Source organism: Electrophorus electricus, chromosome 11 (assembly GCF_041902795.1).
Source record: "Electrophorus electricus isolate QZ-2024a chromosome 11, ASM4190279v1, whole genome shotgun sequence".
NCBI classification, from domain to species: Eukaryota; Metazoa; Chordata; class Actinopteri; order Gymnotiformes; family Gymnotidae; genus Electrophorus; species Electrophorus electricus.
The window spans coordinates 17,817,501-17,843,775 of record NC_137507.1 but is presented as its reverse complement, the minus strand read 5'-3'; the positions used below and the strand labels follow the sequence as shown (position 1 = coordinate 17,843,775).

The 26,275-nt window shown below is 44.8% G+C and overlaps 1 protein-coding gene across 1 annotated transcript in view; it reads right to left on the bottom strand.

Annotated features, from left to right (window-relative positions):
- trhde.2 (thyrotropin releasing hormone degrading enzyme, tandem duplicate 2) overlaps positions 1-26,275 on the bottom strand; it is a 142,621-nt gene that overhangs the window by 54,649 nt on the left and 61,697 nt on the right. Inside the window, exons 6-8 of the mRNA XM_026997268.3 lie at positions 16,849-16,962; positions 3,986-4,123; positions 2,220-2,285 (exon numbers count right to left, since the gene is read on the bottom strand). Of these exons, the coding sequence (XP_026853069.2) occupies positions 2,220-2,285; positions 3,986-4,123; positions 16,849-16,962 (318 nt within the window). The remainder of the gene's footprint in view (positions 1-2,219; positions 2,286-3,985; positions 4,124-16,848; positions 16,963-26,275) is intronic.

Sequence of the window (26,275 nt, the reverse complement as noted above, 5' to 3'; positions counted from 1 at the left end):
GTTTTGCAGCTGATGTATAAAGCGCTAAATGACCTTCTCGTCAGTACTTGTGTGAGCTCCCAAGGTACCCATTATCTATTATCTCTGTCTAGAACTGTGTGGAAGTCAATTTTCGCGGCAAAGCGCCTCAGCTTTGGAATAACCTTTCAGTCAGTGTTTGTGACACAGTCTCAGTTTTTAAATATTGCTTGAAAACTTATTTGTTTAGTCCTGAGATTGTAAATGAGTCTTCCTGTTACTATAAATGGTGCAGACCTTGGGGTTCGTGGACATTTGTGGGCTGCTCTTGTGCGTTCACACAGGTTGCTTGATGCTGGAGCAGAGCGGAGCTGATGTCTCAGGAAGCCCTTTTGCACCTGTGCAGCCTTCAGTGTCTCCCATTTGAGGTCGTCTGTTCTAGCTGTCTGTCGCAGTCTCTGCTGCACTCTGCTGCTCACGTGCATCTGTCCAGTGCGTTTCCAAACAGAGCTAACTAGCTGTAACTTCTCCTCCTGTCTGTCCTGGCACTGCTGCAAGCCTGACCCTGAAGGAGACTCCGTCCGCTGGACCAGCGTGGCCACCATTCGGCCGCCAGCATGCGCCGCTGACCCTCCAGCTGTGCCCGATATGCTCATCCGCATGTGCCGCTGACCCTCCTGATGAGACTGACAACTGTTACGGGGCGTCATGGAGACTTTAGTGAATAACTCATCACCACCTCCCTGAGAAGTCCTGCTAGAGTGTGTTTAGATGTTTCTTGTTCAGATTCAAACTAGAACTCAGTTGTTCTCACTGATGAAGCTGAATACTCCTACCTATCGATCACTCTCACTTGGCTTCTTTGTCTATTCTTGTATATTTCATTAGTCATTTCTTAACTCTCTATTCATAGCTACAGAATACTGCAATAAGCAACTTTATTGATTTCGTGATATGACTTTGACAAGAAGACGGTGGCTTCCCCTTCTACACCTTGGTCCCTCTCAAGGCTTCTTCCTCTAGCTCATCGGGGACTTTTCTTACCACTGTCGTCTCTAACGTGCTCATTTAATGCTTGGACCCAGATTTTCTGTAAAGCTGCTTTCTGTAAAGCCGATCTGTAACAATGCCTGTGGTTAAAAAAAAAAAGAAGGAAAAAAAGCGCTATACAAATGTATTTGAATCTGAATTTAAAAAGGAAGTTAGGCAGAACAGCCATCCACGTCCCCGAAAATCATCCCAACCCATCTCTACAATTGTCCCGCTATTTGGGAAAAATGAGCCTGGGCGAAAAGCATGTCCCCCCTGCATCAACGTGCCCCGAACACGGATGCGTTTAATAAAGCCTGCCAGCCTGCTCTTCTCCGTCTATAGCGCAGCCACTGGCTCGCCGCAATCATCACGTGTGGGTGTGAAAAGTAACGATGTGGCAGTGTTTTCTTCTCGCCGCACGAGAAGCATACGTGGCAGAAACATTAACTCCATGTAGGTTGTGAACTCAGCAACTGTGGTGAATGCCGCATGTCAGGTAGCCCGATTTTCTTTTCGGCTCCGCTGCTGTCTTGAGCGTTAACTTCGGCACACGTGACGGCAAAACGCTTCATGTCTCATGTAAAGTAGATGGCTGCGTTACAGCCAAGGAGGCACTAAAAACCAACGTGAGAAACTCACATTAGCGCCAGGGAATGAGACGTCGCCAGTCAGTAAACGGGAAGGCGATTAAAAAAAATGAAGGTATCATTTAAAAAAACATCTTTGTAAGAAAGTTTCATTTTCTGAGATCTTAAGGCTAATAGAAAAGTGCAGGAGAAAAAAATGTGACTGTTGGATTTTAAAATCCTGAAAGAATAAAGTTAACAGATTTTATATATATATGTATGTATGTATGTATGTATGTATGTATGTATGTATGTATGCTATATATATATGTGTGTGTGTGTGTGTGTGTGTGTGTGTGTGTGTGTGTGTGTGTGTGTGTATGTCTATATATATATATGTGTGTGTGTGTGTGTGTGTGTGTGTGTGTGTGTGTGTGTGTGTGTATGTCTATATATATATGTGTGTGTGTGTGTGTGTGTGTGTGTGTGTATGTGTGTATGTCTATATATATATATATATATATATATATATATATATATATATATATATATATATGTGTGTGTGTGTGTGTGTGTGTGTGTGTGTGTGTGTGTGTGTGTGTGTGTGTGTGTCTATATATATATATATATAAAGAAGAAAGAGAGAGATGGTTGATTGCTTACATTGAGGCCTCGCTGGAATACAGGCTGTCCCATGACATTGGCCAGCATGCGGATGAGAGCTGCTCCCTGCACGCCAACACACAGACATGCCATCATGACCTCCAGTTCATTAGCAATGATACTCATATCATCCTTCCAATAAAACAAGGCCTTCCTGTCATTCATCTGTTAATTTAGCACTGAAGCCTTTACAGAGAGCACCTGGACGCACTCACTCATTCCCACTCCATATGTTTGCAGGTACAGGGTAAGAGAAATGTCACCTAAGAACATGCTTTTTAAAGCAAAGGCATGATTTAGTAATAGTTAAGAATGTGCAATTGAGTTTGTTTTCCCATATTTTTAGATGCATAATTCAGAAGAGAGAGATTGCAGTTTGTTTCGTTTATTTTCTATTTTTTTGAATGACTCGAGTATACTGTTTAAAGGTTAAAAAAAATAACAGATCGTTACTTTTTTAATATGCAGCACTGGATATCAAACAGGGCTGTCAAGTGTCCCACACTGTTTCTGTGGCTGCATCCGTTCAGCAGACATGGGGACATTGACAGCTTGCATTGTTATGGGTCCCTATCTGATTTCAGTCCTTGAGTCCTGCTATCAGACAAATATCACGTCCTCGTAGCGCTCCAGGGGGCCACGTCATTCCCAGCGAGTGTGCAGTTTGAGGCTCTGTGAAGTCATGCAGAGGGAGATAAGGGAATCTGTCTGACTATCTCTCCGCCCTGAGACGGGCGCAGAGAGTGACACCTCGGGACCAGCGGGAGTGAGAGAAGGTGGGATTTTCACTTTGACTGACACCTGGAAGGACCACTGACAGGGAGTCTAAGGGCACGGGAGAAATACAAGGGTAGACTACAGACTTTACTTATGTCAGAATGGACTGTCTGATAAAGAGATGACAAAGAGCTTGAAAGAATACCATTAAAAAGAACAGCTGTCATTCTGATAAAACAGAGGGCAAAAAGGTAGCTAAAGAAGGGCTGTAGGTTGCACCCGGTATGGTTTTAACTTGATTTTGCATATTTTGGTATATCACTTGTATGCTACACAAAATGTATTGAATTTTAAAGAAAGGGAGGCTCTCTCTCTCTCTCTCTCTCTCTCTCTCTCTCTCTCTGTGTGTGTGTGTGTGTAGGTGTGCGTGTCTAAGTGAGAGGGCATGTGTGAGCATGTTTGAAAGATAGAGAGAGCAGGAGAGACAGAGAAAGAGGGGTGATTAAAAATATTTAAGCCAAACTGTTTTTGTATATCTGTTCCCTGAAGCCAGTGGCTTATTTTTTTATTCAAACCATTCCTCTCACTCATTCATATAAAAATCCACTCTTTTAATTGAACTATTTTTCTTTGGTATCTGCAGGGGGATACACAAAATGAAAATGATTTCATTTAGAATTCCTGGATGATTAATTCATAACTCCTTAGAGTACGTGAAACATTAGAGTAACCCCAGGTGTTCAACCCAGCCAAACAAAAATTAGTTTTATTGAAAAAACCGGTAGCAAAGCCCATCTACAGGTCACATATAGAGAGAGCCAGCATAGAAAATGGCGACCCTCTCTTAATTAATCTTTTCTTTAACGTTCAGGTGTGCTGCTGGTTTTGTATGTGGCCCCTGTTCCCACGGCAGCCGTGCATAAATACCGGCCGTGTCAGAAAAGCACACGGTAGAAACTGGGGAAAAAAACATTACATCGATGTTTAAAACTATGAAACCATATTCTGCCAAACTGAGGTGAACGACAACATGCAGGAGAGACCCTTGCCTTCTTGTAGGCGATCCAGTCGAAAACTCGGTCGATGTCGGCTGCTTCAAACACCTCCTGGGAGATGGGATGGGAACTAGCCAACCCATCGAGCAGCATCACCTCGTGAAGAACGTCAGTGAGGAATCTTTGCTTTTCCTGCCAAGCATACAGGCAGAAAGGTGAAAGCTTCACACCACTACATGTTGCACTTTACATGACGGGAATGTGCGTTTACTGTCACGAAATCTTTCTTTCACTGTTTTCGTTTTACCCCCTTTTAATGCTGATCGAGAAGATCCAACACAAAACACATAAAACCTCAACTTGCATAGACCTGCAGAGACTGGACTGTATATAAAGACCTGGAACCTCAACCTGCATAGACCTGCAGAGACTGGACCGGATATGAAGACCTGAAACCTCAATCTGCAGAGACTGGACCGAATATAAAGACCTACACCCTCAACCTGCTTAGAGCTCAGCGGTTAAGGTACTTGACTTATAATCAGAAGGTAGCTGGTTCAAGCCCCATCACTGCCAATGTGCTGCTTTTGGACACCTGAGCAAGACCCTTAACCCTCAATTGCTGAAGTTGTACTCATTCATATTTGTAAGTTGCTTTGGATAAGACTGTCAGCTAAATGTAATATGAAGACCTGGAACCTCAACCTACATAGACTTGAGCAGATATAAAGACCTGGACTAAGGTCTTAGGCCACAAAATGGAAAAAAAAGTCTAAATATTTGTTTAAACAACAAAAAAGGTGTCTCCATGATTAACTTCTTTTGACGGCTTTTATTTATGTTTTTCCCAAGTGTTCCCACACAGTTTGAGTTATGCTGAAGGTGGGGCTCTGTAGTGCCCAGACTGTCAAGTGTTCAGAAATAATTCCTAACTATGCATGGGCAAAATGTTCATGCTGAAAGATTTGCCATGCTTCAACTCCCCATCATTGAGTTATTCTAGTGAGCTCACAAGATATCAACATTAAAATGCAAAAAGTCTTCCTTATTTTGATTTGATTAATGGTTATCTGTATTAGGATTTATGTATGAAGTGCATGTACATGCAAGTAAACACACACTGGCCAGATAAACAGCTTATAAATTCCTGGGTGGCATAAGATATTGTAAATCTAACTAGTCAACTCTGGAATGCAGAATGCAGCGCTCATGGATGTAGGATAGCCTGAGAGAGTGAGTTTCAGCTAACCTTGGTTCAGCGCAGAAATAACATAGCTGAAGGAATTCAGCATGCTGAAAAATAAAGCAATTCACAATGGCATGTCTGCATTTGCAGAGATAAATGCCTGTGTGTGTGTGTGTGTGTGTGTGTGTGTGTGTGTGTGTGTGTGTGTGTGTGTGTGTGTGTGTGTGAGAGAGAGAGTGCGCATGCGCCCAGGGCTGTATTTTCTCTACTATATATAGTCCCATATGAGATTTTACAATAAGACCAATACAGTATATAATTATAATTATAATTTGCACTTTCTAAGATAGATTTTAATATTCTACAGGAACCTCAAAGAGTTGCTGTCCTCTCTGGCTTAAGAAATGGGGAATTGCCATTTGTGAATATGAACAACAAGAGGACAAAGGCAGATGTTCAAAACAAGTTTGTATTTAAGATGTTGATGGTTTATTAAACCTTGCCTGAGCTATTATGAATAATTCCTGGCCACTAGAGGCTTTGTAGTTAAAAAAGTTTCCAGTTTAAAACATTAATCCCAGGGAGGATGTGGGGGAATAAATTAGAGGGAGAGAAAAAAAACTGGCGACAAATCTGGAAGTCTCAAGTCCCACAGCACTGTTTTTGAAGATTACCGTTATGATTCTGGGAGTCAAATATCCAACTAAAGTAGACTAATTTGCTAAAGAAATGGATAATGTATTGTGTTCCACACCATAAACTACAATAGACATCTGTAAAATACTAATTTTGGAGATAGCTTTCATAGAACAACAGAATACCTACTGTACCTGACTCACAGAAACCTACAGTCTAGTTTTTTTAAATAATCATTATGAAACCATACATTCTTACAGGCTCAGAATGGTCAACTTTGACATCATACTTAATTTTTTTAATATTCCTTTGTTGTAAACATTTAACATAGCCTCTAAATCTTTTGTAGGTCAGACTAGGGACACCAACTCAAGGATTTCCCTATGCTGGCATCTGGACAGTCGAATAAACTTCCCCTGCCTGTGTGTACAGTCCCAGACTGAAGACACACATCCTCAAAAGGCACTTAAATAACCTCTAACCTTGCACCTAGTAATGTTAATCATAAAACATTACAATAAATGTCACACACAATTAATACAAAACTGACTCCCTGACTTTAATAAGGCTGTAGTTTGAGGGCGTGCTTAGATGCTGGCCTTTTTGCATCAGCATATGGAGAGATTCTATGGAGGCAACAAGGTACTTCTGTAACTCACACTGGACAAAAACATTTGCTAAATGCTGTTGGCATAAATGCAAATAAACTATTCTTAGAAATTCATCTTTTTCACTTAGCTTCACTGTCTCAAAACAGAAAAAAAAAAATTCTGAGTAATGTTGGTACAGAAAGCGAATCAATACCGCAAATGTTCACATAGTGAGATTCAAAAATTGATCTGTGTTTGTTGGGAAGTTTCTTGCTATATTTCTATATTACATAATGTTAGAGAACTATCCAATGGTGCCGGATTGAATAAAGGAGATATGTGTTATCAATCATCCGTTTTCTATTACTAAAAGAAACAGCTAAGCTAATGTAGGGTGAAATTACTTACAATGGAATTACGTCTATGGTACAATTACCTTTGGATAACTCCGTGGTATAATGGGAAATGTGAATCACTTAATGAGCCATCGCAAAATGTAGGATTTTTTTTCAACCCGATTTTTCATAAGAACACCAGTGATACAAACAGAAAGGTTTGTGTGCTACCTCTTCGAAACTATGACAATAATGTTACTATATAGCAAGCAAACAAAATCAGCTAACTCTTCAAACAACTGATGATCCCATTTTTAAATGTTTGACTATAAAAAATGATTAAAAACTCCATTAATATGTAGAAGTCCTAAACTTTCTGTGAAGATGCTTAACATCATGAGAGGGGCCTAGAAATAAGTGTGCTTGGGACGTACCACTACAGGATGTCTGGGACGGACTGCTAAAGGATGTCTGGGATGGACCTCTAAAGGATGTATGGGACGGACCTCTACAGGATGTATGGGACGGACCTCTACAAAATGTCTAGGATGGTCCTCTAGACAATGTCTGACATGGACCTCTACACAATGTCTGGTGTCCAGGCGATGGGTGGAGACTGAACTCTGTTGCGTGGGTGATCACCAGAAGTATGGTTGTATCTTCCAGAAATTCTACAATATAACACGTAGCTGCTTTTACAACTGACTAAATGCCATTGATAAATATTTTAACTCTTAATTAGGGTACAACTTTATTGCAATTGGGACCTCATAATGTGATAAGAATTCTGTGAGCATCAGTAGTGGGAAACCACATTTAAAAAAATATTTATATCACTCCACCTTATTCACTTTTGACCTACTAATGACAAAATAAAAACAAACCACTAACAGTAATGCCACAAAATAATACAGCATAAGCTACATAAACACAGGTAACAGAACTGTGATATTATTGCAATAATAAACTCGAGGCCAGGCGCCACTATGAGATGCTGGCTGTGGCCGACATGTGCCAGGATCTGATGGTACAGTACTGCCTCATGCAATTTACTGCAGAACTCTGAATGAGCCGGAGGTGCTTGCACTTATCAAATAGGAAAATTAGTAATAAAATATAACTAGCTATTAAAACACAACTTCGTGAAAAAAACTCTACCCCGCGTCTAATGTTATGCTGTAAACAGTGGCATATCAGTGCTACGTGCGTTTGTCACAATTCTGTAACGAACTGAATGGATAAGTTGGGGGACGTTATATAATTCTAATAATTAGATACCACCACACCGAGTCCTGTATCGACATTGGGATTGAGTACCATTTCCTGGTGAAATTGAGAAGAATCTTTCCGACGATTCCGGAGGCGTGTCTTCTGTTTCTTCCTCTGGCAGTGGTGGCGGAAGAGGTATAGGATATGGCGGGTGGAGGTATGGATGGATGCCACCGCGGAGGAAGGTGTAGCTGCTGATATAGGTCAACAATTGCTCTATATTGATTAGCTGCCTACACATTCTTTGCCGGTCTGTCCCATCTCGTCTTGCATGGTCGTTGCTGTGGTGATCTCCTGCGTCTACATGCATGTGTTGTGGAAGGTAACAATAAAGTCACCCAGCACACCTCCAGCCCAAAAAAACACTGCTGCATTCGTTCAGAATGTTCACCCAAAAAACCCCTGAGGCCATTTCATCACAAATGGTGCATGTACAATCAGTCGTGTCCTGCTGATCTACCAGAGTATACAGACGTCAATAAACTGATATAATCTTTGCATAAATTCTAAGATACGCAATGCTTTTATTCCCATTTAACACATTTTTTGCTCTAAATGAGATACCTTGGCTGCAGCGCTCAAACTATTCCCTGCCCAGCTGTGTCCTTTTAAAGACAAGCTTTATAAACAATGCAGCAGCCAAAGTAGAAATGTTATATGGCATGGCAGAATTATGTGGGGTTATTACCGAACAAAGTTTGGAATTATAGTGCATCTGCAGTGGACAAGTCTACATTCATGCCGTTAACCTGTGCTGCTTAACGCAGTGGGCAAAGCAAGGAATTAAAGTGATAGGAAAGAATATACAAAGAGACAGAGAGACATAAAGAGACACACGTGGCATTTGATGAGTGAGAGAGAGAAAGTGAGAGGGACAAGAAGACAAAAAGAATCAGATAGTGAGGAGGAAAATGAGAGAGGGAATTGAAAAATAAAAAAGAGAAGACCGTGAAAGAGAAAAGAATGTGGTGTTCTTTGTCGAGGCAGGTCTGAAGTCACATAAATCAATAGTAAAATTAGTGTCATTAAAAGAGTCCCATCTGGAGTGAACATGGTCTTCTCAGGGTGTTTACATCCTATATTTCATTTATAGTCCTGCTTATTGACATCAGTCCCTCCACATCCCCCTAAAAGCCTTTAAAGTGCTATCCAGCAGACATGGGACCCAAACCAATCAATCGGCAAACGGAGGCATTGACACCGCGCCAGCCTTGCAGCTCCCTGCACCAGCTCCGGTGGTTGCGTAGAAAGAAAAATTAATGTTCAAGTGGCGCTGTTACACACGGGGAGGAATTCACAAACAGACCCAGGGACTGTATGAGCAGCTACGCCCTCCTGTGCTGTGGCACGCATCCGTACCTCCGCCCGCTGCATCCTATACCTCCACCACCCTCACCGCCAGGGCAGAAACAAAAGGCACACAACTGTCGGAAACACAACCCCCTCAGCCGAAGTGTCTCAGAACACAAGCCTGGTACTGTGTGCAGGTTCTATTTAAGGGAGCACACTTGTGGAAGTAAATACCTACATATTCTCTGTTATTGTTCAAATTTTATTTGCACTCCATCCCATCCATCATACTTGGAGGGTTGTAGTTAGGGGTTGTAGCCTTGTGCACCAAGTCTGTTCCCTTTTTATTCATTTAACTGAGTTGGACCTACCCAAAGCTGATCTGTATTTTTGGGTGCGACTTTTTGCGTTTATTCTACATGGAGCTATTGGTTATGGGGCTTGATGCTGAAAACCTCCTTAATCTCATGTGTTGTGTTTACCTAACAACCATTACCCCCCATCCCCCACCCCCCCACCCCGCTGGCCAATGGTATGGTCCATATGGCCATTGTTGGTGGCCTGGTGAAGTGTAGCGATCAAAGCTGCGCAGATGTGACAGACACAATCAGTCCCTGAAATGAGCCGAAATGGGGTTCTCTGCTTGGTTAACACTCCACAACCAAGGTGGCTAAGGGCAGGTAAAAAATATTAGAACAGACATTGTGTGTGTGTGTGTGTGTGTGTATGAATGTATTTATCTCTTTGTGGGGACCTGTGCCCATAGGAAAACAATAACGCTTTGCAGGGATATTGACTGTAACAAAATGTATTTTAAACAAAAATCAAATAAAAGGGCCAAAAAGACAATTTAATTATTGAGGTTATAGTCGGGGTTGGTTTTAGGTAGACAAAGCGTTATTTAGCTAATGTTACAGTGAATGGAATGTCAATGGTAATGCACAACACATATAGTAATAGTAGTGTGCATGTGTGTGTGTGTGTGTGGGAGGGGGTACCTGCAATTTATAGCCTACTACTTAGTTTATTTCTTATATCTCACCAGGGAGGCTTTCTTAGCCAAAAGCGATACATTAAGGTTTGTGAGAGAGCAATGAAGAATGTGAAGACTGTGGATAACTGGCAGGGACAACGAGAGGAAGAAAGAACAAGCAGCACTTGATCAGAGCTCCAAGAAGACGTGCAGCGGCAGAAAAACTTACCATGCAAACACCTTGCAGCCGCCTGGAGCATGTCCGCTCCGAACCGTGCCGTTTAAATCAGAAAATAGCAGCCTACAGCACGTGGGATAACGATGGAAGCCGAGCTACCATTACGACTCCTCATTCAGGCGGAAAGCTTTTGGCCATGGCCAGCGCTGAAATAGCTCATCAGGTTTTGTTATGCTGATGACCGGCCTACTTACTGATTTTCTTGAGTTGCGCCCCGAGCGCTTTTTTTCTTCGAGTTGTGCGTGTTGAGAGCCTCTTCGCTGCATGCGCTACTGCTTTCCCCGGTCCTGAGATATTATCATGCTAATGACTAGCTCTGTTCTATTCTGTTTCTACAAAACAGATTTTGGTGGAGGCAAAGTTTGTTCTCATAGTGCAGCATCTGGGATTTTGCTTTATCCTGTTGTTTAGTAAGGTTTGTGTGACATTTGAATAATGTCACTATCTTGATAGTTGTGGAACTTGCTATGCTACTATAATGGTAATGCTTGACCCTGTCTGAAATAATTTAATACCTAGTTATGTCCAAGGATAAGCTTTAAGAACTTCATTTGGAGACCTAATTTGTTAATAAGCAGTATTTAGCAATGTATAAATCAAAATATATGAATTACCAAATTGTAAATTCATTAATAAGCCATATATAATAGTTGGACAATTAGGACAACTGCTAAGGGATGATGTTTTAAGCATTTATAAATGTCTACAGATGGTTTATGAGCAAGTTGGCCATGTGTTATGAATGTTTAATACATTCTATAGGCAGTGTGAGCTTCAACTAAAGATATTTTTTTTAAAACTCAACAGTAGAACATGCTGCCACTCACGCCGGTTTCCATGACAACGCACCGGCCAGTGTCCAGGACTCCTGACAGCTTTATGGCGTAAAAGATGCTGTTTCGCGGTCCTCCTAATTGCCTGCCATTCTGCTTGCACTAATGATTTAACAGCAGCTGCGACAGTCCACCCTTCTGAAATCCGATCATGGACCATGTGACGGCTTCGCGCCTCTGTCTGGCTGTCGGCTGGAGCGGCTGAGGCTATTTTAAGGGTTAGGAGAGCAATGAGCACACTGGGGATGAACCTCTGCTTTTTGAGCCCCACAGGCTCACCGTAGCATACAGCAGAAGCCACTGTAACGGACCTGGCCGCACCCACTCTGAGCGCTCACCGCGTGAGCAGCGGCAGGCAGACATGATCTGCTGTCGCACCGCATGGGCTGGGAGGTTTGCTCAGTGCACACATGATTGTCATTCTGACCGACACTGATAAGGACACGGTCACACAGTGGGCGTCATGCGAGCTGATGTGAATGTTGTCCATGGAGAACTGGACGAGCGAGCGAGACACACACACGCACACACACATACAGAGAGAGAGAGAGAGAGAGAGAGAGAGAGAGAGAGAGACACACACACACAGAGAGAGAGAGAGAGAGAGAGACAGAGACAGAGATACACACAGAGAGAGAGACAGAGAGATACACACACACAGAGGAGAGAGAGACACACAGAGAGAGACACACATACAGACACACACACACAGATACACACAGAGAGACACACACAGACACAGAGAGAGAAAGAGAGAGACACACCCACACACACACACAGAGAGAGAGAGAGAGAGAGAGAGAGAGAGAGAAAGAGAGAGAGAGAGCGAGAGAGAGAGAGATTGGAAGGATGTGTGTGATGGAGAGAAGGGGGTGATCAATATCCATCCAGAAATAGCAGAGCTGCTGTCACTCTACTAATTTGCTTTTGTTTTTAATGTGCAGAACAGATTAAAATAGGACAAAAGATCAGCGCCACGCTAAGATTAAGCCTAGTTATTTGTTAGCCTTGCTAACTAAACATATGATTAATAAGCATTTTCCATGGTAAAAATATACCTTTGTTGCCAACAGGGTTGCAGTTCAAGGTTTGCATGTTATTCCATAATTGAATAAAATGCTTGAAATCGTCAGGAGTCAAATGCAAGGACAAATGGATGTCATGTTGAGTGGCACGTTGAATAAACACTTCTAAACATATCCTCTATCCTGTAGAAACCCAGACACTCCAGGTCATAGGTAATGCCCAACAAATTGTTCTGATATGAAAGAAATAACAGATGTAAAGATCAAAATTGTTTCCTTGACCAAGTCTGTTACTTTCTGATATCAGAACACTCAAAGTACATGTTGAAAAATACATTGAGTATTTTTAATGACCACGGTATGTACATTTCTTAGGTGTTATGTTTCTTAGTCTCTTTTATAGCTGCCTCTTCTCATGCACGATTTTTCATCCACTTTTTGCTCTCTTCATCATCGGTCAGTTCTTGTTCACATGACAACTGCCGACCGTGTGTTAATTTGGTGACAGTCTATTCTGGACACTGCATGGACACAGACATGGTAGTGGAATGGAAACATGCGTTTGTGCGTTTGTGCGTGTTTGTTTTACACACAGCAGTGTGGCTGGAGCTCGTATGGCTTGAGACTGGCCTGCTACCCAAAAACAGGAGAAACTGACCATTGCTTAAGAGTTGTTAAAGAAGCACTCCTTAAGACACCGATAGGCTATAGCCAAACACCTACAACTGTACACTTATCTATAAGTCTCAACCACACAACACAACCTGACCTTTCACGCACATTTTTTTCTTTCCTTAATAATTTGTTATTCTCCTTGTACGTGTTTGCCTGGCAATGCTGACAGCACTTCCTGATGTTGGACTGTCCAATCTTGCATTGTGTGTCCTGTTTTCGCATTGTTCATGCCATCTGAAGCCCTTGTCTTGTCAGGGACATTTGCATGCCTCACCAGGAGCGGCTGCAAAGCCTCGTGTTATGCTGTACTGGCACAATAACAGTAAAGTTTCATTAAACAAGCTGTTTCTAATAAATAATCATTTGTAATAAAGTGGGTAACCTGCAATAATGCCACAGCAGTAAACCCACTTTTATTCACTATTCTATACGAGTAGCATTGTTGTCATGGTACCCCCCCCCCCACCAAACATCTGTGTGTGTGTGTGTGTGTGTGTGTGTGTTCGTCTGTATTGCCACGCCCTCTCGTGTTTCACACCTGATCCTTGTGTGTCATTGTCGCACGTGTATAAAAGTCTCTTGTCTTATCGTGGATGTTGTCGGTGTTTGAAAATACAGCCTACGTGCTACGTATTGTTGTAAGGTGTGTCAATAAATGTCTGTTTCAACGTGTCTCGTCCCCGCATCCTGCTTAAGCCTCCGAACGTCACAGAAACGCCGACCGATGAAGGATGCCTGGGAAAGGCAAAAAGAGGAAGGGAATGAAGGGAAGTCAACGCCCTCCTACAGCTCTTGCAGGGAAGCCCCCCGTGTTCTTGGGCCCCCTCCGGAGTCCCACAATAGGGGCGAGTGGTCCACGTGAGAGTGGTCCACGTGAGAGTGGTCCAGGTGAGAGTGGTCCAGGTGAGAGTGGTCCACGTGAGAGTGGTCCAGGTGAGAGTGGTCCAGGTGAGAGTGGTCCACGTGAGAGTGGTCCAGGTGAGTGAGGTCCAGGTGAGAGTGGTCCAGGTGAGAGTGGTCCACGTGAGAGTGGTCCAGGTGAGAGTGGTCCACGTGAGAGTGGTCCAGGTGAGAGTGGTCAAGGTGAGTGTGGTCCAGGTGAGAGTGGTCCAGTTGAGTGTGGTCCATGTGAGAGTGGTCCAGGTGAGAGTGGTCCAGGTGAGAGTGGTCCAGGTGAGAGTGGTCCATGTGAGAGTGGTCCAGGTGAGAGTGGTCCAGGTGAGAGTGGTCCACGTGAGAGTGGTCCAGGTGAGAGTGGTCCACGTGAGAGTGGTCCAGTTGAGTGTGGTCCATGTGAGAGTGGTCCAGGTGAGAGTGGTCCAGGTGAGAGTGGTCCACGTGAGAGTGGTCCAGTTGAGTGTGGTCCATGTGAGAGTGGTCCAGGTGAGAGTGGTCCAGGTGAGAGTGGTCCACGTGAGAGTGGTCCAGGTGAGAGTGGTCCAGGTGAGAGTGGTCCACGTGAGAGTGGTCCAGGTGAGTGAGGTCCAGGTGAGAGTGGTCCAGGTGAGAGTGGTCCACGTGAGAGTGGTCCAGGTGAGAGTGGTCAAGGTGAGTGTGGTCCAGGTGAGAGTGGTCCAGTTGAGAGTGGTCCAGGTGAGAGTGATCCAGGTGAGTGTGGTCCAGTTGAGTGTGGTCCATGTGAGAGTGGTCCAGGTGAGTGTGGTCCAGGTGAGTGTGGTCCACGTGAGAGTGGTCCAGGTGAGAGTGGTCCAGGTGAGTGTGGTCCAGGTGAGTGTGGTCCAGGTGAGAGTGGTCCGGGAGCAGAAGCGGCGAAGTTGTGCGGAACCACCTCTGGCTACCGGGACTGGTATAATGATTTCCAGTCTTCGGAGTCTGACTCCGTGGACTTCTACCATCCCGCAGAGAGACCTTTGCTCATCCTGGCTTCGCTCCATAGGTCCACAATGGGGGAAGAACCCACTGGACGATTTTGGAGGTGGCCCCGTGTATGGTCCAGGGTTGGACTCTGCTGAGTCCTGCAGAGGCCAGCCGGACTACAAGAACCGGCACTAGGAGGTGGACTCCGCTGGGTCCTACGACCCCTACCTGGAAGAGTATAAGGGCTACATGGAGTGTGGGGAGTATAGTGACGTCAGTCTGTGGTCGGACAGTGGGTCCGATTGTGAGGAGGACCCTGCAACGGAAGTGGAGGAGGTCCCTCATGGGGATCTTCCCTCTCAAAGCGACATTACAGGTTCCAAGAACGACGAACCCCGAACACCCAAGGCTCCGCCCAGGGCACGCCGCCCCGGAGCAAGCAAGCTGCCGCGGGTGACATAGAAGGAGGAGAACACTCCTCTCTCTAAGGCGAAGAGCCCCAGGACGCATGCGCCTACGCCTAAGCCTCGTAGAGGCAAAAAGGCAGCGGCACCGGTGCCTGCACCGGAAACGGACAATAGATCCGGTGCGCTTCCTGAGGCGCATACGCCAAAACCAGAACAGCCGCCACTGCTCAAGCCGGCATGGGACAATCCCCCGCAGGCCAGTCGGTCCCCGACCCATCCTGCACCTGGGGGGACTGGCTGGGGTTCCTTCCCCCTTTTCCGGACTATTAGCCAATCCTTCATGTGCCTGTCCCCATCACCGTGTCTGTCCCAATTACGTTGAATGTACCGATCACATCGTTCCCCATTGTGTCTGTGCCCGTCCCCGTTAGTGTGTGCGTCCCGGTGTCGGTCATCGTCCTGGTCCCTGTCCTACGCCCTGCTGTCCTGCTCACGCCGGCCCGTGGCGGGTTATCCGGCCCTCTTGCCTCGCCGTTTGCCATTGGTCTCAGAGCCGCAGCCTGAGAGGCTGGTGCGCCAGGAGTCGCACCGTTGGGTGGGTCTCTGTCACAGTACGGCCCCTCCCTCCCCTCAAACGTCTCCGTGTGTGTGTGTTCGTCTGTATTGCCACGCCCTCTCGTGTTTCACACCTGATCCTTGTTGTGTGTCATTGTTGCGAGTGTATAAAAGTCTCTTGTCTTATCGTGGATGTTGTTGGTGTTTGAAAATATAGCCTACATGCTACGTATTGTTGTAAGGTGTGTCAATAAATGTCTGTTTCAACGTGTCTCGTCCCCGCATCCTGCTTAAGCCTCCGAACGTCACGATTGTTTTACACCTTCTTACGCTCATATGGTTTGTTTACTCCTGTAAACATGCTGTGGAAAACAAATTAATATGCTTTGTGCATTTTTAATTTTTGCTTGCTGACTGTAACTAGAGGTGCCTGATTACTATGAAGACCAAACAATGTCTTTGACCAGGAGGTAGCGTGTGTGAGAACAGAGATGTCCATGTGTGAAGAAAGTGAGTTTGTGTCTGCACATAAGGATGTGGAATGTGACAAGGCCAAAGCAGAGAAAAATACAGACCACATAAAATAAAATGACCACTCACTAACAATACTGTCCTGAAAATATGAGATACACTCGTAATGTGCCAAGTCCAAAATTAAATTTAATGGGCCTAACAACAAATGACTGCGGAGAGCAATTTCTCGTCACTGTTCGCTGCTCAGTGAACTGTTATTGAGGAAAGCTGAGAATTCACTATAAAATATATAAAGACAAAATCATAAAACGATTTAAATGTTTGGTACAAAATTGATACTAACATGCCTGGGAGATAAAAATTTTTGCAATGATTTGCTTTTGAGACCATCAGAAGCTGAACAATATACAATATTTTGAGTGTAGACCATTTTAATTGCACAGGAGTGTGTATTTTTACACACATGCTCAAAGATAAACAGTAATTTTGGTACTGTACTTACTGTACCGTTACAGATAGAACCGTATATTACACTTTTTCAGTCATATCATGAAGTATGATGTCATCATTTCCAAACAAATAAACAGACAGAGGAAGTTTACCAGAAGCTCACCATGTTCCACTTTGGAAAGAGGAAGTCAGTGCCAACATACTCGAAGAAATGGGCAAATCCCTCTTTGAGCCAAACGTCTTCCCACCAGACAGGGGTGACCAGATCTCCAAACCACTGCAACACACAGAAGAACTGTTAACGTCAAGCCCCCAGATCAGTGCAGCTCTTGAAAATACCCCACATGATGTAATGAATGAGCAAATCAAATTTTTTGGGCTTCTGAAGTTCCTGTAGGCATTGATTTTTTTTTCATATTGCACACAACAGATTGTGAGTGGAGCCAGTATGCCAGGTATTTATCTTTACGCTGATTGGGGTCTTTAAATTGTACCTTTAAAAAACATGCTGCGAGAGTATTGATGAGATTATCCCTCGTGTCTTATTGCTTAAATACACAATTATTCATGGCTCTTTGAAGGTGCAGAGCATTATGAAAATGCCAGTCTGCTGTGATATTCCATATATACAATAATGTGATATGATGTTCTTATAGGCTGTAAAGTTCTGCTGGCATACAAAAGTGAAAAAGAAAATTGCGAGTGTTGTTCCAGCCAAGACAAGAACATGTTTTTGGGCCCAATTTTCCCCTTTAATACAGGATGCAACGATATGGTATGGTTTGCTTTTATTTTTGCTTCCTGAGCATTGACTAGGCACCTAAAGCTCTGCCGCATTTGATCCAAAATTGCCTGGGCTCTGTGAAACGGTCCCTTTCATGTAGCCAAAACAGCTACGTCCTTCAAATCCAAAAGCCCAGACAAGTCTCGTCTGACAAATCACCCCACGAACAGTTCCAGGAGAAAGCTAGCAAAACAAAAGGCAGCGCCACAGACGAGTTGCACTCAGCTGCGGCTTTCTGAACCATGATTAATAGTGGCCCCAAACGGTCAATAACCCCGGTGGCACTCGCAGAGCTAATTTCTCCATTTTATGCTATTTTACAACTGGGCACTTCTCCAAGCCAAGCATGGCAGGACCCGGGCGGGGAGAGTCATCTCTGTCCAGCACTGCTCCATCTGGAAGCTCCACGTGTCCAAATGACCCTCGTTCTGTAATGTGCAGCTGACAGTGAGCGCGTTGGATGGCTGGCATGCGCGGACATGGGAGCGTTCACCATGCCGCACAGGGCCCCGTGCAGGTGCGCTTTCATTTTGACAGGGAGACACACTGGTGCATTGCCAAGCATGTTAAGGTGGAGCTCTCCATTCCAGTTTTGGAAAAACATGAGCCCCCTGAGCCCTCTTACCGCAAGCGAGAGTGTGCACACGTGAAGCCCCCCCCATTACTCTTTGGTGAGAGTCAGGGTTCCTTTTTCCAGAGAAAACATGGTATAGCTACTGGCACAGCAAAATCTCCACGTACAGTAGACTCATTTGATCTGTGCTATGTGTGTGTGCATGTGTGTGTGTATGTGTGTGTGTGTGTGTGTGTGTGTATGTGTGTGTGTGTTTGTGTGTGTTTATGTGTGTGTATGTGTGTGTGTGTGTTTGTGTGTGTGTGTGTATGTGTGTGTGCGTGTGTGTGTGTGTGTGTGTGAGTGTGTGTGTGTGTGTGTGTGTGTGTGTGCACGTGTGTGTGTGTATGTGTGGGCGTGCGTGTGTGCGTGTGTGTATGTGTGTGCGTGTGAGCGCGTGTGTGTGTGTATGTGTGTGCGTGCGTGTGTGTATGTGTGTGTGTGTGTGTGTATGTGTGTGCGTGTGCTTGTGTGTATGTGTGTGTGTGTGTGTGTGTGTATGTGTATGTGTGTGTGTGTGTGTGAGTGTTTGTGTGAGTGTGTGTGTGTGTGTGTGTGTGTGTGTGTGTGTGTGTGTGTGTGTGTGTGTGTGAGTTTGTGTGTGTGTGTGTGTGTGTGTGTGTGTGTGTGTGTGTGTGTGTGTGTGTGTGTGTGAGTGTGTGTGCGGGTGTCTTTGGGTCTGGAATCCTAATCTGTGGCTCCTACATTGACAGGCCCTAAGCTTCCTTACAATTGTACCTTTTTTCCTCCCTTATTTGTTTGATGCTTGACACTAAACTCTCGGCAGTTATTCATTCACTATGTTGAATAAGGCAGGACTGCATGAACCAGCGTGGGGGTGCATGAAAACATTTATTTAATGCCAGATGTAAAAGGTATGGGCTGGGTAATTGATCCATCATTAAGTCATCAAAGAAGATGGAATACTTGCACTCATACCCGCCTGACGAAATTGTGTCAAAATCAGGCTGAATCCATGTAGTCTAATGAGGTGGGGTCAAGCAATTTCAGAAAATAAAACCGGTTTACGGGTGCATTCACACCAAGGTCATTTGAAAGTGTGTTTGTGAATACTGGTCTTTTTCACTCCCAGAGTTCAGTGCGCTGGGCTGGTGTGAAAGCAGCATTCAAACCGATGGGCATTCCGGAGAGGCTCACTGTGCTTTCAGTTCTTCTTCAGCACAATCCTGTCCTGGCATCGTCAGCGAAGCTGCCCGTCCTTCACGACGGAAACATGCCCCCTCTTTAACTTCCCTGTAGAGGATATGTAGCTTTGCTCACTAAAATAGTTTTTCTCTAAGTGGACCAAAGATTTTTCCCACCATATTTTTGTTGGACACATTGTGTAACTATTATATATCCTGCCAAAAAAAAAAAGACATTGTCTAAAATTGTTAAATAAATGTTCTGTGGACAGAATGGTTGTGATATTGCGGTATTTTTCTGTGAAGGCCTTGGGAAGACTGAAGTTCTTAACATGAAAAGTGCTTCCTATTATAGTGCACAGCATATTCCAGGTTTGCTCCATATGCATAACAATTACAACACACATGTGAGCTGTTCCTGGGCTCTTTACACGTCAGTGTCTCTGATGGGTTGAGAGCTGTCATCCAATATGTCTAGACAGCAGAAATTCAGTGGCAGAACATTAAAGGATGGCTGAGAACAGACTGACTACTGTCTATCTATATATGTGTATATACAGTACCAGTTTGGACACACCTGACTGATGTGTGTGTGTGTGTGTGTGTGTGTGTGTGCGCGCGTGTGTGTGTGTGTGTGTAGATATATATCCACACACACACACCCACACACACACACAAACACAAACACGCACAAGCATGCCCTGCCAGTCATCAGATACCCAGCAGGCACAATAAGCCATCCAAGAGAAGAGTTGTTGATGTCAAGACCAGAAAACTCCTCCCAGTCGGGCACTCCACATGAGATCCAAGATAGAAAGGCTGCACGCCAGTGGGAAGGGGGCGAGGGGGGGGGGGGGATCCACTGTCCAGGGAGAGACACCAAACATCAAGCAATGGCAGCCCAGGACGAGCTGATAAAGGAATGACAGCTTGGGATGCCATGGAAGCAGGGGAGGTGCCTTGGTGGGATAAGCCCCTCGATGAACTGTACCACTGACAGATAGTAGAGGTGGTGGACATAAGCCTATCAACCAAACCTCATCAGTGGCTGGAAAAGACACACTAATCATGGCAGCAAAAGATCAAGCACTAAGTGTTAGGTCAGTCGAGGTAGGGGTGTGTCACATCAGACAAGACCTGAGATGAAGAGTGTGCAAAGGAGCCTCTGACACAATCCAGCACCTGAGCTCTTGTGGGAGCTCCAGATCCAGACAAATAAACCAGTCACTGTGAGAGTAGATAAGATGCCAAAAACAGCAGTGGTAATAAATGTGGCAGTCCCAAGAGATGGAAACATCCAAATGAAGGAATATAGAGGTCTTAAGGTTATGGAAAGGAAAGGAGAAATTAACCTTCTTTCAGGTTAAAGAAAGGTTAAAGTTTGCACCAAGGTTGTTAGAGTAGCAATAGGGGAAATTGGAGCTGTTACCCCTAAGAATTATAAGAGGATGCAACCGATCCCAGAAGTGACATCATCAGTTTCAGTCCAGAAAAGTGCAGTCCTAGGAACCAGCAAAGCCTCTTGACTTTTGATTTGTTTTTTATTTATTTATTTGAGGAGTACCCTCTCCATTTCCAACCACAACTTTTTAATTAAATCCAACTGGATACTGTAATGGCCATTGGAAAACAGCTTTTTTGTTTTGTTTTGTTTTTGGGTTTTTTTGTTGTTGTTGTTGTTGTGTGTTTCTGCAGCCATTTCCCTGTTGGTTTTTAATGCACATTTACAGCCCTTGTTCTGTTTAACAATCATCAATGGCAAATTGTCAGCCTCCAACAGAGGCAGCCAGGTTTTGGGCTGCAATTAACTTGTGCTTGGTGGAATTCATTATGGCATTGATTCTGACAAGAGTCCCTGCACCACTAGCAGCAAAGATATTTAGATATCTGATGACTGAGATTCCACTAAACGGTGCAGGCATAAAGCTCCACCTGGATCCTTCTGTGCCGTGCTCACCATCTTCAATGCCTGGCGGGGGGCCAGGATGCTCATGCGTTCTCCTCGGACTAATCCACAACTGTTCCAGACTTCTGAAATATTTGGAATACTGCTGACTGTGCTTATTGGTATTTCCAATTGTTTATGTATTTTTTATATCCATTTTACATGTCTTTTTACAGCTTTTTAAGAATAACTAATGATTAGAATTAAGGCATGGAGTTTCCATTTTGAACCATTATGTGTATTGAAATTTCCTGAAGGTTGAGTTAACTGTATATACATAAATAAATGAATAAATAATACATTTATTCATTATAAATTATTAATTATGTGTGTGAATATCAGTGTAGGATGAGAGTGTTTACACACAGTAATATATATATATATATATATATATATATATATATATATATATATATAGCCAATTCACTCTCCCATCCAAATCATTGAATTCTGGTGTTCCAATCACTTCCATGGCACTGGTGTATAAAACCAAGGACCTAGACATGCAGACTGCTTCTACAAACATTTGTGAAAGAATGGGTCATTCTCAGGAGCTCAGTGAATTCCAGCCTGATACCATGAAAGGATGTCACCTGTGCAGCCGTGAAATGTCCTTGCTACTAAATATTCCACAGTTAACTGTCAGGGGTACTATAACAAAGTGGAAGCGATTGGGAAGGACAGCAACTCAGCCATGATGTGATAGGCCACGTAAAATGACAGGGTCAGCGGATGCGGAGACGCATAGTTCTCAGAGGTCGCCAACTTTCTGCAGAGTCAATAGCTACAGACCTCCAAACTTCATATGGCCTTCTGATTAGCTCAATAACTGCGCGCAGAGAGCTTCGTGGAATGGGTTTCCATGGCCGGGCAGCTGCAACCAAGACTTACACTTACATCAGTACATCAGTGCATCAGTGCAATGTAAAGCGTCGGATGCAGTGGTGTAAAGCACACTGCTACTGGACTCTAGAGCAGTGGAGACGTGCTCTCTGGAGTGATGAATCACACTTCTCCGTCTGGCAATCTGATGGATGAGTCTGGGTTTGCTGGTTGCCAGGAGAACGGTACTTGTCTGACTGCATTGTCCCAAGTGTAAAGTTTGGTGGAGGCGGGATTATGGTGTTGCGTTGTTTTTCAGGAGTTTGGCTCAGCCCCTTAGTTCCAGTGAAAGGAATTGTTAATGCTTCAGCATACCAAGAGATTTTGGACAATTTCATGCTCCCAATTTTGTGGGAACAGTTTGGATACGGCCCCTTCCTGTTCCAACATAACTGCGCACCAGTGCAGAAAGCAAGGTCCATAAAGACATGGATGAGCGAGTTTGGTGTAGAAGAACTTGACTGGCCTGCTCAGAGTCCTGACCTCAACCCGACAGAACACCTTTGGGATGAATTAGTGCGGAGACTGCGAGCCAGGCCTTCTCGTCCAACATCAGTGTCTGACCTCACAAATGTGTTTCTGGAAGAATGGTCAAAGATTCCCATAAACTCACTCCTAAACCTTGTGAAATGTCTTCCCAGAAGAGTTGAAGCTGTTTCAGCTGCAAAGGTTGGGCTGACATCACATTAAACCCTATGCGTGCAAAGGCAGATGAGCGAATACTTTTGGCAATATAGTGCGTGTATATATGTCTGTTTTGTAACCATTCCCTTTGTTAAACAATTAATCCTTGATGGCTTGGGAAGATTTGGCATTATAGTGAACACACACATCCCGTGTGAGATGTGAGATGTGAGAAGTGAGATATGAGAAGTGAGAAGTGAGATGTGAGAAATGAGATGTGAGAAGTGAGATGTGAGATGTGAGATGTGAGAAGTGAGATGTGAGAAGTGAGATGTGAGAAGTGAGAAGTGAGATGTGAGAAATGAGAAGTGAGATGTGAGATGTGAGAAGTGAGATATGAGATGTGAGATGTGAGAAGTGAGATGTGAGAAGTGAGATGTGTCTGGCTCTCTGACAGTTTGTATTTTGGCTCTTTTGGCTCAGTGATTCCTCTTACCTGTCTGGACTGTTAATGATATAGAGAAACTAAGAGATGTCACCCAATTACAGGTTTTAAACACAGTCTGCCAGCTTGGATAATGACAGATCTGCCTCCTCAGGATGAGAAACAGTACACAATACAGCACTCAATATTCCTACATACAAAAGCCATTTTCTTTGCTCCGAGGAAAGGCTGTTGTTACAGAAATCCTTTTAAAACATGTGCCATACATCTATGACACAAACCTCCCCAAAGTCCCCAAAACAGGTCATGCCTTCTCTGTACAATCTGTATCAGACTTGGCAGACACAAACGCCAAAAGCGCTAAACTTTCATTCCCAAACAACTGTGCGAGATTTCGAGACCTGCCATTAGCTCCGTAATTCCACAGCAAAATGCTTCAGCATTACCTCTAAAAAAGAAGTAAAAGACCTTGGTTCTGTTTCCATATCTCATCAGATATAATGCACACTGTCATCATCGGTGAGGACCGTGTTAAGATGAGACAAACAAAGCCCCGCTGGAATGAGTCGCGCTGAAATGCATTCGGTTATTCATCCTTTCCCAGCCCAGGAAATTACATTCTTTTTGTTGTTGCTGTTGGTGTTGTTACCATTAACAGAAATGTGTCGAGTGGACCTGAAAAATAACTCGAAAGAATCTGCCTTCATGTTCAGTGCAGAAGGAGTCAGGCGTCCTTCCACGTCGAGGCTTTCCCTTCGGCGTGCGCACCGCTCTCTGAAGTCGACACGATCCTCTGTATACACCCTAACAGGCTTATTTTAGCGCTCACAGGGCCAAACGTAGAAGGTCGAGTCCCTCCCTCACCCGGTCCCTTTCATCAAAGGTCCACGAATGAGACGAGCGTGACACATTAACCACGTCACTCGCCGACGGGCCAAATCCCAGTGGCGAGCTGTTCTGTTATTACGCTGCTGTAAGAGGGTAGGAGCCTCTTCCTTTGGGGGCGGCTGGATAAACTCTCGCTCTCCGTCCCGTGGTAAAGGGCGAGGACTGACGCCGTCGCCACCCGGCAATCTTTCCCGCACAGCCGGCCGCGGTGACGAGGCGCAAACGTGATTTCCAGCACGATTCACCACCTCCTTGCAATACTGGAGGCCTTTTAAGCATCGGGCGCCAGCCAGAGACTGATGCATTCTCAATAGATGAGCCAATCAATATGTCAGGAGAAGTAAGATACACCACCCTCCTCCCCCCGAAGCCTCCCAGCCAGTGACCACGCAGAGAGTGTCACTTTCCCTCGCTCCAGGAGGGTGACAATTAGAGGCGTGACATTCAGATGCAGCGTGAAAGATGGCTGGTGTACGCAGGAGGTTGAAAGCCTGGGTCTAGACTGCCTGTGAGTTAGGGACCAGAGTTTGGTTAGGAAAATAGTGAAGAATTAAAAACAAACAGGCTGATCCTCTGGAGAGGGGAGATAGAAGAGAGAGCTGTAGCCTGAGGTTGTGTTTTATATAGGCATGGTTGCCACTATCAGTCTCTGACAGAGACATATGCAAACACACGCGCACACACACACATGCAAACATGAACACACGAACACACACACACACACACACACACACACACACACACACACAAACTCAAACATGAACACATGAACAGACACACACACGCACACACACACACAATCCCCCTTACAGACTCACAAACATATGTCCACACACTCTACCTCCAACAATATCTCTCTCTCTCTCTCTCTCCCTCTCTCTCTCTCTCTCTCTCTCTCTCTCTCTCTCATATATATATATATGTCCTGCATCTCTTTCTCTCTCTAATTGGTCTAATTGACCAGCTAGCCTGTGCAGATCATAATTGCCATTATGATCTTATTTGGAGGGCCGCACTGATCCATGAACAGGGCTGTGCGTCCTTTTTGAAAAATGTACCTGTAATCCGAAGCCAGTGGCAGTCACCGGCATCTAAAGGGCCTGAGTTAGAAGTTCTCTGGAGCCCCTCCCCAGATGCCAGGAACACTGGCATTTCCACACGCCGCCCTCCGCAGCTGCTACGATTCTGCGCCGTGCTCCGTGGCCCCCACCCGGCCACCACGCTGGAAAGTTCCATTACGTCATCCTCATTTTTTATTACCTTTGTCTGCAGCTGGGGCAAGGACACAGCAGAACCTTCTCGCGATTACTGCTGCGGTGTGTCCAGAACTTTCATCAGGGCTGTGGCCCGAGTCCAAATCCAAGCGAAATGAGCCACTACACACTCACCCTGCTCCCTCCCGCTCAACAGGCCTGTGCAGGTCTTTAAACGTAACAGCGCTCTACGGCCTGGGTGCTGTTTACACTGCAGTAGCTGCACGTTTATGGCACCTGGAGTTAGAATGACAGATTACAATCTTTTAAATACGCTAGATGGTCTCCACAGGAAAATATGGACCATCCAAAGTAGAAGCTGCAAGGGGAAGGAGCTGTTTTTTTCCTGTTTGTGAACTGGGATGCCACCCTTGTTCCTTCCTGTGTTACTAGGTCTCGAGCAAAGGAACTGCTTGTGAACTGCAGAGCTAAAAATAACCAACATGCATGTCATTTTTTTTTTTTTTTAAACAAACAAAAAAGTTTTGGCGCTCCCTTTAGGAGCTGTGCTAATGTGTAAAGCTCCCACAGAGCTGTTGGAGACCTGGAAACTGAATGCAATGTCTTTCTCTCTCTGTCTCTCTCTGTCTCTCTCTGTCTCCCTCTGTCTCTCTCCCCCACTCTTTTTCCCGCCCTCTCTCTCTCTCTCTGTTTCTATCTCCCCTCTCACTCTCCCCCACATATTTCCCTCTGTTCTCTCAGTGGTGGGCCTTTCCATCGAGCTCTTCATCGCAGCAGCATTAGCATAGCGAACAGCGCTAACCCTCACTGGAGCTTCGTGTGAACCAGGCCATTCAGGGGCTAAATCGTCGGGGAACAATGCTGTGGCGTGTCCTTGATACGCTTCCAAGTAATCCCCCACAACAAAAGCCATCGCACTCCCAGCTGCTCTGTGGCGGGAGACAGAATGCAAACACGGGCGCGAGGCAGAAATGCGCTGGAAGCACCACGCCGATCCTCGCCATGCTCTTTCCTCTCTGAATCCACAGGAAGAGTGAGTTTTTTTTGCAA